This window comes from Peromyscus eremicus, chromosome 2 (assembly GCF_949786415.1).
Source record: "Peromyscus eremicus chromosome 2, PerEre_H2_v1, whole genome shotgun sequence".
NCBI classification, from domain to species: domain Eukaryota; kingdom Metazoa; phylum Chordata; class Mammalia; order Rodentia; family Cricetidae; genus Peromyscus; species Peromyscus eremicus.
The window spans coordinates 136045237-136057893 of NC_081417.1; the positions used below are offsets into that span (position 1 = coordinate 136045237).

A 12657-nucleotide genomic window follows, 5' to 3' on the forward strand; every position below is an offset into this window, starting at 1 on the left:
GGCCAGCCTGGTCTACAGAGCGAGATCCAGGACAGGCACAAAGCTACACAGAGAAACCCTGTCTTGAAAAACCAAAAAAAAAAAAAAAAAAAAAAAAAGACACTTTCAGGCTGCTCAAACAATCTCAGAAAGTAAGACATGGCCAAGTGGGAGAGTCAGCAATTGATTGTCTTAACATGAGGCATGTATACTATTTTGGTGGCTTTCAAGATATATCTCAAGAGGGTCTCTAAGAAAAACTTGTTATTCCTTTCTCTCGTTCCTTGTTTGATAAGAGAAGTAAGTGAGGTGGCTTCTGAGATGCCTTGGATGGTATTATAGAAAGTGAAGCCAGGAGCGCCTATGGTTGTACAAGGGGTAGTACATGTCCTTCCCATGTAAGTGGGATTTCTGGAGAGATTTCTAGAAGGTTGAAGGTTTACAGCTGGGAAGGGAGTAAGGCCTGAAGCAGCTGGTAAATTGTACTGTTGGAATTCTCACTTCACTGCTGACCAAAGTCATCAACCTGCTTCCAGGATGAGGAGCTTGTTCTTTTTCATGTCCCCCAAAGTCTCCCTACCTTTCTATATTGCCTTAGGACTATTTGAAGACCAAAAGCTGGCCACCTCACGAGGTGAGAAATGACTCACCCTTGTCCCAGGCCCTCCCTTTCTGGTACCCTGACTCTTGGTTTTGTCTTCCCAGCAGATGGCTCAAGACCAGCCTTTGCTGGCTGTGCAGGAGGTCCTGAGGAAGTGCTTCCCCGTGGTGGAGGAGCAGCAGGACCTGTGGCAGAGCACTCTGCAGGACTGCTCGCCCCTCCTCTCCGCTCTCAGCAACCTGGCTGAGCAGCTGCAGGCTGCACAGAATCTGCGGTTTGAGGATGTGCCGGCCCTTCGTCCCTTCCCAGACTTAGAGCAGCGGCTGAGGCGCAAGCAGCTGGAGGCTGGTGACGTTGTCCTGGACAAGCTCGCTGAGAGGCTGTAAGAGGCTCCACGGCCCCCTTCCTTGGTGGAAAGATCTTAAAGCTTCATGACATCCCAGCCCCAGTCAGGGTGGGCAGACAAAAGTTACAAAAGCAAGCTGGGAGTGGTCATTCAGGGGACTAAGGTTGAAGGACTGTGAGTTTGAGGCCAGCTTGGGGTACATTTTAAGACCTCGTCTCAGAAAACAACAACAACAATAGCCAGGTAGTGGTGGCATATGCCTTTAATCCCAGGACTGGGGAGGCAGAGGCAGGTGGATCTCTGTGAGTTCAAGGCCAGCCTGGTCTACAGAGCAAGATCCAGGAGAGGCTCCAAAGCTACACAGAGAAACCCTGTCTCAAAAAAAATAACAACAACAAAAAAAACAGGTCGAGTGTGGTGGCCACATGTCTTTAATCTGGACAATCTCTGAGGTCGAGGCCAGGACTCACAGAGAAACCCTATCTCAAAAATAAATAAATAAAATAAAAATAAATGAATAAAATGAAAAAAATATATAAATAACCCCAAACCAACTAAATAAACAAAAGAAATTACAAAAGCAGAAAAGAAGGGGACCGGAGAGAGTGTAGCTACCTTCTGTCGTTGTGCCAGAACTGAGGCCATTACCTTACACACCTCTGCTTAACCCTGCTCATACATCTGGAATCAAGAAAATGGAAGGTCAGACTTGTTAAAGTTTGTTCTACACACAAGTGAATACATGTATAGCTGAAATAGCCTGCTAAGCAATAACCCAGGTGTTACATTTCTGTTTGTTTTTACTGTTGGTCACAGTCTATAAGCTAGACTCATAGACTTAAGGGATTGTTTCCTGTTTTTACACTGTAAGGCATAGTTGGGCTTTTTAGAACCAGAGTTCTGGGCTAGGGGATCCTTTGTCCTTGAGAAGTTATAGCCCTTTTCTTGGTGATGGGTTCCTTATAGTCAGCGTTAGAGTAATAACTAGGCAGCAGGTGGCCCATACCTTTAGTCCCAGCACCCTGACTTGGAAAAACCAAAAAAAAAAAAAAAAAAAGGAAAAAAGAATACCTAGGCAATGCCAAAATCACTCCCCGCTCCTTCTCCCCACATGACACAGGGTTCTGTGTGTGTAACCACCACCGCCACCGCCACCGCCACCACCACCGGTGCAGAAGCCTTTCTACACATTGTCGTAGTTCTCTCTGTAATGACCGTTCATTCACTGATACACTCACTGTGTTTGCTGTACGTGTAGTCCCGAGCCTTTATGCACGGGAACAACTCGCTTTCCCTAGCAGTGCAGGCACCCTGAGTCCTCACTGTCACTCAGAACTGTCCAAACAAGGGTGGTCAAGGTGGCTCAGTGGGTGACGGCACTTGCCATGCAAGCCTGACGACCTGAGTAGTTCAATCTCCAGAGCCCATGGGAAGGTGGAAGGAGAGGATGGACACCACAAAGTCGTCCCCTGACTTCCCCACATGTGCTGTGGCGTGTGTGCACCCTCCCCCATACTTAATTAAAAAGAATTTGCAAAGTGGGACTGGGGTGTAGCTCAGTGGTAGACCACTCCCCTAGTGTGTCTGAGGGTGTGAGTGCCCTCTAAAAACCTCCAAATGCCAGTAGTGGTTAGAGAAGCCTTACCTCCTCCCACTTCCATGATACTGCCTAACATTCCACTTTTCCCACAGAGCCACCCTCCTCAAGGTCCGTGACACCGTCAGCAGGCACGTGGAGCAGGTGTTTCAGACCTACGAGCAGCATTCGGCTGCGCTTGACATGGATGCTGTCCTGCGGCCCTCGGTTGTGAGCCCCTCTGTGGCCGACATGTTGGAGTGGTTGCAAGACACGGACAGACACTACCGAAGCTCGTATCCTTGAGTGCGTCCAGACCACCCAGAGCTGCTCCTGGAAGCCTTTGCTGACTCAGCTCTCACAAGATCAGCGGGCTGTATCGTTGGCTGCAGTTCTCTTTAGAGCTCAGCAGTGGATTCGGCCTGCATCTGTTTTTATAGGTATTTCTTACAGTTGCCTGCTGGGCACTGCTGTAGGTGCTGAGAGGCGGGCGTGAAAAGAGGGGAATACATAGTGTCGCCTGTGCTGAGTGCTAAGAGTAAAGCTGGGAAGGCGGGGAAGGAAGGTGGGGCTGTCATTTTTTTTTTTATTTCAAGACAGGGTTTCTCTGTGTAGCCCTGGCTGTCCTGGTCTCTGTCTCGGAGATCTGTCTGCCTCTGCCTACTGAGTGACAGGATTAAAGATGTGTGCCGCCACCACCACCCAGCTAGGAGTTGTGATTTTAATAGTGTCAAGGCCTGCACCCACGAGGCAGTGATGGTTATGACCTTTGAGCAAAGATTTGAAAGAGTGAAGGAACGAGCCACGTGGATGTTTGGGAGAAGAATGGTCCAGGCAGAGGGTACTTCGAGTGAAAAGGCCTGGGTGGGGGCATACCTGCTGTATTTAGGAAATAGCCAGGAGGTCCATGTGGTGAGGGCAGGGCATGGTGTCAGAGGGCCTTGGTTTTTGAGAAGGATCTTGAAGATTTTGGCTGTTATTCTGAGATGAAAGTTCTGAGAAGACTTTAAACAGAATAGTGTGGCCAAGGCCTATGCTTAGCAGCATTCATGTAGAGGTCAGAGGATAACTTTACAGAATCAGTTCTCTCCTTCTGCCATGTGGCTCCCAGGATGAAATTCAAGTCATCAGATTTGGCAGCAAGCACCTTTCCCAGTGAGCCATCTTGCCTGCCCCTGACATGGACTCTGAGTCCTGTATCCCCTCCTGACAGGCTTTCCTCTGTCTCCAGATGTCTGTCTTGGAGCTGTCTGTGGTGAAGGACCACAGACTGTCATCTCAGATCTGGTTGTGTTCATCCAGGAGTTGTCAGCTCTTCTGTTGCTGGGATAAGGCTCAGAATCCCGCCTTTCCTCCATTGCTACCTTTATTATTCAGCCATGTCAGGACACGGGAGGCCTGCAGTGTGTCCACCTCAACTGCCACTGAGGTTTTTGTTTTGTTTTTGTTTTTGCTACATTTTAGTTTCTCTCCATAGCCCTGGCTGTCCTGGAACTCGCTATGTAGATCAGGCTGGCCTTGAACTCACAGAGGTCAGCCTGCCTCTGCCTCCTGAGTGCTGGGGTTAAAGGCGTGGGCCATTACAGCTGACTAGAACAGCCACAGAGTTCTGTCTCTTAAGTCACTTTGCTTTTCTGTCTGGTCCATCCTGAGCCTGTGAGGTGTGCGTCCTCTTTCCTGGTAGCATCATGTTGTGCTAGTACAGGTGCTCATCAGTCCTCTTGGCATGGGCGAGCCCTGCCTACCTGGGAAGGTGTACCAATGGCTGTGCTGCCACTTTTGGCTTCCCACACTTCTCTCCAGCAGATTGCCTTTTTCTTTTCTTTTCTTTTTCTTTTCTTTCCTGAGCAGTCCTTAACTTCTGGGAAGGTACCTGAAGAGAAAGTACCTCCTCTCCTCCATCCACTGGGGAGACCTGGCCAGCATCCAAGCACTGCCTAAGGCCTGGGACCAGATTTCCGAAGATGAATGCCAGACCCTTGTGCCAGGTACTGGTTTCCATTAGTTCCCCATCTGCCTTCCTTTCCTGCCTCCTGCCTCTTTGGAGGTGTTAGAGACACCACTGCTGTGCTTCTGGGCCTCAGTAAACCTGATTGATGTCTTGTACCCTGCTTCCTGTTCTAGATATCCTGGTGAGTGTCTCCTTCTTCCTGGAAGAGCCAGGAAGCTGCGCAGTGTCTGGAGATCTGGAGCCCCGCAGTTGAGGGCTGCTGTTGCTACCTCTGCTGTTTCTAAGTGCGCATCGGCAGTGCAGCCCGATGCCCTGAGACACCAGAACCTACGGTCGAGGTCCCTGGGGCTTCTCCACGCTGGGCCGTGGTCAAGGGTCCATGGCCGTTGCTCCTGCGGCTCTGGCAGGTGGATAGGGGCAGAGGAAACAGGAAAGGCAGCGCTGATGAGCAGTGTCCATCTCCGTCGTTAGGCTGGACTGGCAGGGAAGGAAAGGGCAGGAGGTAGAGGGCCACAGCTGCCTCTGCGTCCGCTGAAGTACTTTGTCCGGTTGGCTCAGGTCCTGGTTGTGTGTGTCAATATCTGAGTCCTTAATGGTTTAAAGATATGAGTGGGTCTGGGAGTGCAGGGCAGTAGCAGTGTGTGTGTGGCACACGTGAAGCCCTGGATTCAATCCCTTGCACACCCTAAAAAGGGAGGGACTGAAGGAAAGAGCATTTGAAATGCTTACCCCTTCACAGTAGTTCAAGCCAATTTCCATTTCCAAAATCAGCCACCAGGGGGAGATGGTGTAGCGTGAACGGTTCTGAATGTTTTGTCCTTGAGAGGTCCCCTGTTGCTGTTAAAAGTAACTGAGTGCCAGGAATAGCCCACTCACCACTGGAGAGGCAAAGACAGGTGATCTCTGTGATTTTGAGATCACCCTGATCTACATAGCTCCAGACTAACCAAGGCTACATACTGAGACTCTGTCTCAAAAAAAACAAAAACAAAAACCAAACAAACAAACAAAAAAACCTCGCCAAGGCCAAAGAAAAGAGGGAAAGAAATAAGTGAACTGAGAATAGTGAGACTCTCCAGCTGCCAGGGTTGAGACTCAGGTGACCTCTCATTGACTACATTCTTCTGAGTCTGGAGGGACTGACCAGGTAGGAGACTATGCCAGCTGTGATTGTTAGTTTTGATTGTTCATTTGAAACATGTAAAGTCTCCTAGGAAGGGAAACTCAATGAGGAATGTTCTAGATTTGGCTGGCCTGCAGGCATGGCTGCAGGATTTTCTTCATTGAGGTGAGAAGAGCCATCCTGAATGTGGGTGGCATCGTTTCACGGCTGGGCCCTAGATTGAATGAGAGAGCGAGCAGGCTAAGCACCAACAGGCACGCACTAATCCATTGCTCTTGATGGTGGGTGTCACGTGACCAGCTGCTTCAAGTGCCTGCCGCCTTGATTTCCCTGCGGTGATGGACTGTACCCTCAAATCATGATTCTAATAAACCCTTTCTCAGTTGTACTGGTCAGTATGTATCATAGTGTTTTAGGTTCTTGAGAGGAGCAGAACTGATAGAATGAATGAATATATATCCAGAGAAGAGTGAGGGCAGGCAAGCCGAAAGCAGAACTTCCTTCTTCCACATGCTTTTATGTGGACTGCCACCAGAAAGTGTGGTTCAGACTTGGGATGGGTCTTCCCACCTCAAATGATCCAGATTTAGGGTGGGTCTTCCCACCTTAATGATCTAGTTAAGAAAAGCCCTCACAGGCATGCCCAGCTGCTTGGGTTTTAGTTGATTCCAGCTGTGGTCAAGTTGACAGCCAAGATCAGCCATCACACACAGTAACAGGAAATAAGCTGAGAGGCAGCCTTGAGTCAGAGCCTCACTCAGCCTCTGCAGAGGCTGCTTGCCTTGGGGTCCTAGTTTCCCACATGCTGCCATGCGTAGGACTTAACGCAGAGGATGAATACATTTAAAAAGAACATGACGTTTTTCTTACTACATTTTTTGTTTTTAATTAAAGGGAAACTAGAAAAAAATTTAAACAACAGGAAAGTATAATGCAAACCCACCCTAGATATTTTGATCTGTGTCCCTTCACTATTCGTCACAAATTTAAAAACAAAAGCATTGATACAAACTTGTTCTTTTTACCTTTGTGGATAGTGGGACATCTGCAAATAAGCCAGCAAAACAGTACTGTATAGATGATCGGACATTTTGTGAATATATTACTTTTTTTTGTTCTTTATGCATGTTTGTGTCTATGCAGGCATGCTCATATATGGGTGTGTATGTGCATGTATATGTGTCTAGAGACCAGAGGATGACTGGGTGTCATCCCCAGGAACATCCTCCCCCTTTGAGACATGGTCTCTCATTGCCTTTGAACTTACCAACTAAATTATGTGTGCTGGCCAGTGAGCCAGGACCCTCCTCTGTCTCCCCAGGACTGGGATTACAAGCTTGCCGCAATGCCTAATGATCTTCCTCAGCTCCTCAAATGTCAGGGCTACAGCTGGGTGCCACCATGCCCACCATTGGTACTGAGTCTTACGCTGGGCCCTGGGCATAGAGGGGGAAGAAAGCTACAGGAGTACTATGGTTCAGGCCCGGGGCCACCAGAGGGTGTCAGATCCTCTGGGACCAGAATCACAGATGGTTCGTCAGCCACCGTGTGAAATGAATGTGGGTCTTTAAGAGCAGCTAGCTGTCGACCACTGACCAACCTCTGCAGCCCCAGGCCAGACAGTTTGGAATCAGTGTTTCTCAAGCTTAAGTGTGCATATAAATGACAAGTATCTTGTTAAAATATAGACTCTCACCCTTTAGGTTCTGCTGAGGTCTCAGGTGATGTCAGTGCTGGTGGTCTAGGAGTTGTAGAGAACTGGATTCGGAGTATAGTAGAGTAATGGGAGGGTTACAGTTGAAGTCAAAAGCACTGTGGGAGGAAAGAGGCACTGTCGGCTGTGGGAACTACTTGATGCTGACAGTGACATCTGAGTTAGCCTTGGAGGGAATTGGACTTGGGCTGGATCAGGGCAGCCCAGGCCTGGGGACAGTCCAGGCAAAAGCAGCCTTGGCTTGAGGGTGGAGTTTGCTGCAAGTCTGTTGTGTTCCAGGCACCATGCTTGTTACATTTACTCCCAGGGCCTGGTATGTTAATAAGATTCAGAACATCAACTATGGAGTTTGTAGGACAGGACAACAAGACCCCATCTGTGAGGTCAGCTTGGGCCAGATTGTGTACAATCCTGAGTTTCTGCTTAAGAGTTTGTATTTGGGGGCTAGAGAGAGAGTTGGCCTTCAGTATGTGCTGGCTGAACAAGCAGAGACCTGAGTGTTCTCAGCACTCATGGTAAAGCCAGGTGCAGTGAGATGTACTTATAATGAGAGTTCTGGAAAGCCAGGACAGACTCTGGGGCTTGCTGGACAATGAGCGGGCTCTGGGTTCATTGAGAGATCCTATCTCAAAAGCAAAGGGGGTGTAGACCAGAGAAGTAGACACTTGACTTCTCTCTCCGGCCTCCATGTGCATTTGCATACACACATGCACACGGGCTTGTGTTTTGTGCTAGAGATGGGAATTGTGTTTTGTGCCAGAGATGGGAACTCTGTGTGTGTGTGTGTGTGTGTGTGTGTGTGTGTGTGTGTGTGTCTGTGTGCTATGTAACACTTCAGCCTTTGAAGGACCCTATTCTATCTATGAGGGTGGCCCCATAACGTAGTATTGCTAGTGACCTCCTAGGCATTTTGTTGAAATACACAACAGAATCACTAAAGTCCATCTCTCAGAATGTACCTGCTTTATTAAGTACCAGTTATAAATGTTTTATGTATGTGTAATAAAGCTGTCTTTCTCCTTGAAACAGATATGTATAGTGTTTGGTAATTATTTAAATAGAAAGCTTTTGTTTTCTTCACTCTTAGATTTTCTATTAAAAATGCTGTCTTCTCTCTCTCTCTCTCTCTCTCTCTCTCTCTCTCTCTCTCTCTCTCTCTCTCTCTCTTTTGGCTAAGAATAAGAATGTATTTTAAGTTCCTGATGCCTGTGGAGGCCAGAGGAGGGCCTTTAGATCTACTAGAACTAGGGTTATGCGTGGTTATAAACTGCCATGTGGGTGCTGGGAACTGAACTTGGGTCCTCTGCTAGAACAGCAAGTGCTCTAAACCACTGGGACAGCTCTCCAGCCCCTAAAATGCCAGCCTTTTCATTATTATTTTAGACTTTAAATCTAAAAATAAATGTGATTTACTTGTTGGATAAGGTACACATCACCTGAAGTGTAAAAAGTGCACGGATATATCCAGAGAAAACTTATCCATCTGCCTCCTTCTCTTGGTTGCAGACAGCCAACGCTAAGTGCTTCTGGTGTCTCTGGTACGGTGAGTTTCTCTGAGGTGGCCCTGGTGACCCCACCCCTGATATTCGTGCCCTGTGTACTCCTTACCCTTTGGTGTGCCGCTCTGTAGTGCAGCTTCTAATAAGTGGAATAATGAGAGTCACTTCTGGGAATAGATCATCAAGAAAACTGCTTCTGCCGGGCGGTGGTGGCGCACGCCTTTAATCCCGGCACTCGGGAGGCAGAGCCAGGCGGATCTTTGTGAGTTCGAGGCCAGCCTGGTCTACAGAGCGAGTTCCAGGACATCCAGGACTGTTTCACAGAGAAACCTTGTCTCAAGGAAAAAAAGAAAGAAAGGAGAGAGAGAGAGAGAGAGAGAGAGAGAGAGAGAGAGAGAAAACTGCTCCTCTCTTGGCTGCTGCCCCTTGCTCTGTCTTATATCTCCCACCTTTGTGGAAGTCAGCTGAGACGCTGTGAGGTCACCCTGTAGAGAGACTCAGAGGTCTGTGCTGGACAGCACCCTGTGAGGGAGCTTGGGAACATCCTCCCTCCACTGGTTTCAGATGGGACCACATAAGGACCCGAGCTAAAAATGCCAGCAGACCCGTGCTTGGATTTCTGGTACATGCAAACGGAAAGATTGTGTAAATCAGTAGGTTTCAAGGGGAGCTTTCCTCCCACAGCAGCAGATAGCTGACACAGGAAACAAATAGCAGTTTGGAGTTTGTTTTGTTTTTTTCCATTGTTTTAGTGACTATAGTGACATATTACATATCCACTTTTTTTGGTGGAGAGTGTTTTGAGACAGGGTTTCTCCATGTAGTTTTGGTGCCTGTCCTGGCTCTCGCTCTGTAAGCCATGCTGGCCTCGAACTCAGTGATCCACCTGGCTCTGCCTCCCGAGTGCTGGGATTAAAGGCGTGCGCCACCACCACCCGGCTACATACCGGCATTTTATATCTATATTTCCACTGTACCTTGGAATTCTTTCTGTGTAAATATATAACTTCCTTAAAAATTTCAAAACAGAGTCTGGGAGATGGCTTAGCTGGTAAAGAGTGCCGCTGCACAGCATGAGGGTGTGCCTGAGATTGGATCCCCGGCACCCACACAAGAGCTAGGCATGGTGGCACACATCAGTTTAGTGAATTGGTAAGCTCCAGGGTCACAGTGAGACCCTGTCTCAAAAAACAAGGTGGGGGGCAATAGAGGACATCTGAGCAGATCTCTGGCCTCCTCAGGCACATGCATGGGCATACATCCAAACATACATGCATAGAATGCCCTTACACAGTTCGATGTGTGGTGTTGCTACAATTTATTGCTTGCCTCTTACTGATGGACATTCAGGCTGTTCCCAAAGTCAGCTTTCTCTGAGCTTCCATGTTTATTCATTATGCTATGTTCCCCCATACTTTGGATGGGAAGCAATTGGGAATTAAAGCCATGGCCTGGTACATGCTAGGCCAGCACTCTGCCACTGAGCTACATCCCCAGTCCCCAATTTTTTATTTAACTAATCTTATGCCTTACCACAAAAACAAAAGTCTGTTAATATTTTTACTGGGATTATCAAATTTAAAGTAATTTAGGGAAAATCACCATGTGAGAGCCCCAGTAAAGCTTGCTATTTAGGGGCACTGCTGGGTGATGGAGTGAGTTCTTTTCCATGTCTCTCCTTTGGTCACATACTTCCCTGCCACTGTGAGCCATAGTCTGTTCCAGTAAAATAAAGTTGGTTTTCCTGTCCCTACTCCAACACTTTCAGAAATTGGCCTGAAGATTCTTTCAGGGCTGGAGAGATGGCTCCATGGGTAAAGTGTTCGCCGTCAAGTCTGAGGACCTGAGTTCTCATCCCCAGCTGGGCAGGCACATTTATATCCCCATCTCTGGGAGGTGGAAACAGGAGGACCCTGGACTTATGGTGGCCAGGCAATCTAGAGCCAATCACTGAACTCCAGATTAAGTAAGAGACTCTGTCTCAAAACTTAAAGTAAAAGGCCGAGAAGTGGCGCACACCTTTTATCCCAGCACTTGGAAGGCAGAGGCAGGCTGATCTCTGTGAGTTCAAGGCCGGCCTGGTCTACAGATCTAGTTCTAGTACAGCCAAGGCTACACAGAGAAACCATGTCTAGAAAAACAAAACAAAATAAACTTAGTGGAGCCAGGTGTGGTAGTATATGCCTTTAATCTTTAATCCCAGCACTCCAGAGCCAGAGGCTGGAGGATCTCTCTGAGTTCGAGGCCAGTCTGCTTTACAAACTGAGTTTTCCAGGGCTACATAAAGAGACCCTGACTCAAACAAAACAAAATCTTAAAAGAGTGGAGAGCGACCTCTGGACTTCACCTGCGCATACATACACCATGTAAGCACACATACCTCCTAATACTTTACCTTACATACACACAAAGATTCTTTCGTGGCTGGAGATGTGGCTCAGAGGTAAAGAGTTTTCTAGCATGTGAGACTCATCCCTGACACTGAAAAACAAAGAAAACGATTCTGCTCTCAGACAAAGTAAGTGTTGTCCCAAGCCTGGGCTCTCAGGAGAAGTTCTGCCTGCCTGGGGGGAGTTGAGGCTTCATGAAGACTGCTGTGCCTGACATTCATCGAGAGGAAGGAAGCCAGGTACTTTCCCAACCAGCCCTGTGAGGAGGGGGATTGCCACACATTCGACGGAGCAGCTTTGTCTAGGAAGGTCACAACGTGTACTGCACAGCCTGTCACCTAGCCCTATGGTCAATTCTTAGCACAACCTCTAGCTAGCCATGAGGTCTTGTCCAGTGACTCCCCCTGGCTGAGTCTCAGTTGCCCCATTTACATTATGGAGAGGATGCTGTGTCCTTATGGGGTTATAAGGTTCATGAAAGAAAAGGATATGTAGCCGGGCGGTAGTGGTACATAACTTTAATCCCAGCACTTGGGAGGAAGAGGCAGGCAGATCTCTGAGCTCAGGTCCTGGTCTATAGAGTGAGTACACAGAACAGCCAGAGCTGTTAGGAAGAGAAAGCCTGTCTCGAAAAACAAAACAAAACGAAAAAAGAAAACAAAGGCTCTGTGACAGATTTGGGGGTAGTTGTCAACACTTGCCCTTGAGATTCATGACCTGCTCATCAAAAAGTTCCACTATGCTCTTTGTTTTTGTTTTGAGACAGGCTTCCTCTGTGTAGCCCTGGCTGTCCTGGAACTAGCTCTGTAGACCAGGTGCCTTGAATTCACAAAAATTGACCTGAGTGCTGGGATTAAAGGTGTGCTCCACGATGCCCGGCTTGCTATGTTCTTTAACATCACCCGGTTTTGATCTTGAGACAAGATCTCCCTCTATAGCCCAGCCTGCCTTCAAACTCATTACAATCCCCTTGCTGGGATTTACAGATTGCACTGCCACATATGATTTATTTTACATTTAAAAATATCTTTCAAGCTATTGCAAGCATTGACAAAGGTATGCTTGTCTCCATTGGACAGATGAAGAGGCTGAGCTGTGGAGACAGTTTCCTAAGTCCCCACTGGTGGCCAGGGACACAGCAGCATTTACACAGGATCTTGGCTCTGGTGAAAGGGCCTTTCCTACAGTCCATTGTCCCTTTTCTTTCACAGAGAGAGCATACCTAACGCCTATTCTCTGAGTGCCCTGCCCTGTGCAGAGCCAACAGAACAGACCTGGCACCAGCAATGGAGTGTCCTGACCCCTTCCAGGGTGACTCAAACCTTGCCAGCTGCCCTCCCTTCTGATTCCGTAGCCAAAGGGTTGGAGTGGGTCCCAAAGCTGTCTACCAGAGCCTTATATTTTGCCCTTTATGCCAGAGTCTGAGAAGGGAATGCCAGTTATTCTTAAAGAACAACAGGATGACCCTTCCAGGCACT

General features: G+C 48.0%; 1 protein-coding gene across 1 annotated transcript; it reads left to right on the forward strand.

Moving 5' to 3' along the window:
* Window positions 1-415: 415 nt before the first annotated feature.
* On the forward strand, window positions 416-7483 carry Airim (AFG2 interacting ribosome maturation factor). Its single transcript, XM_059256108.1, has 4 exons — window positions 416-962; window positions 2619-2798; window positions 4372-4490; window positions 4627-7483. Exons 1-4 carry the CDS (start codon window positions 688-690, stop codon window positions 4704-4706), a joined length of 654 nt encoding a protein of 217 aa, XP_059112091.1. The 5' UTR covers window positions 416-687; the 3' UTR covers window positions 4707-7483.
* Window positions 7484-12657: the final 5174 nt, after the last annotated feature.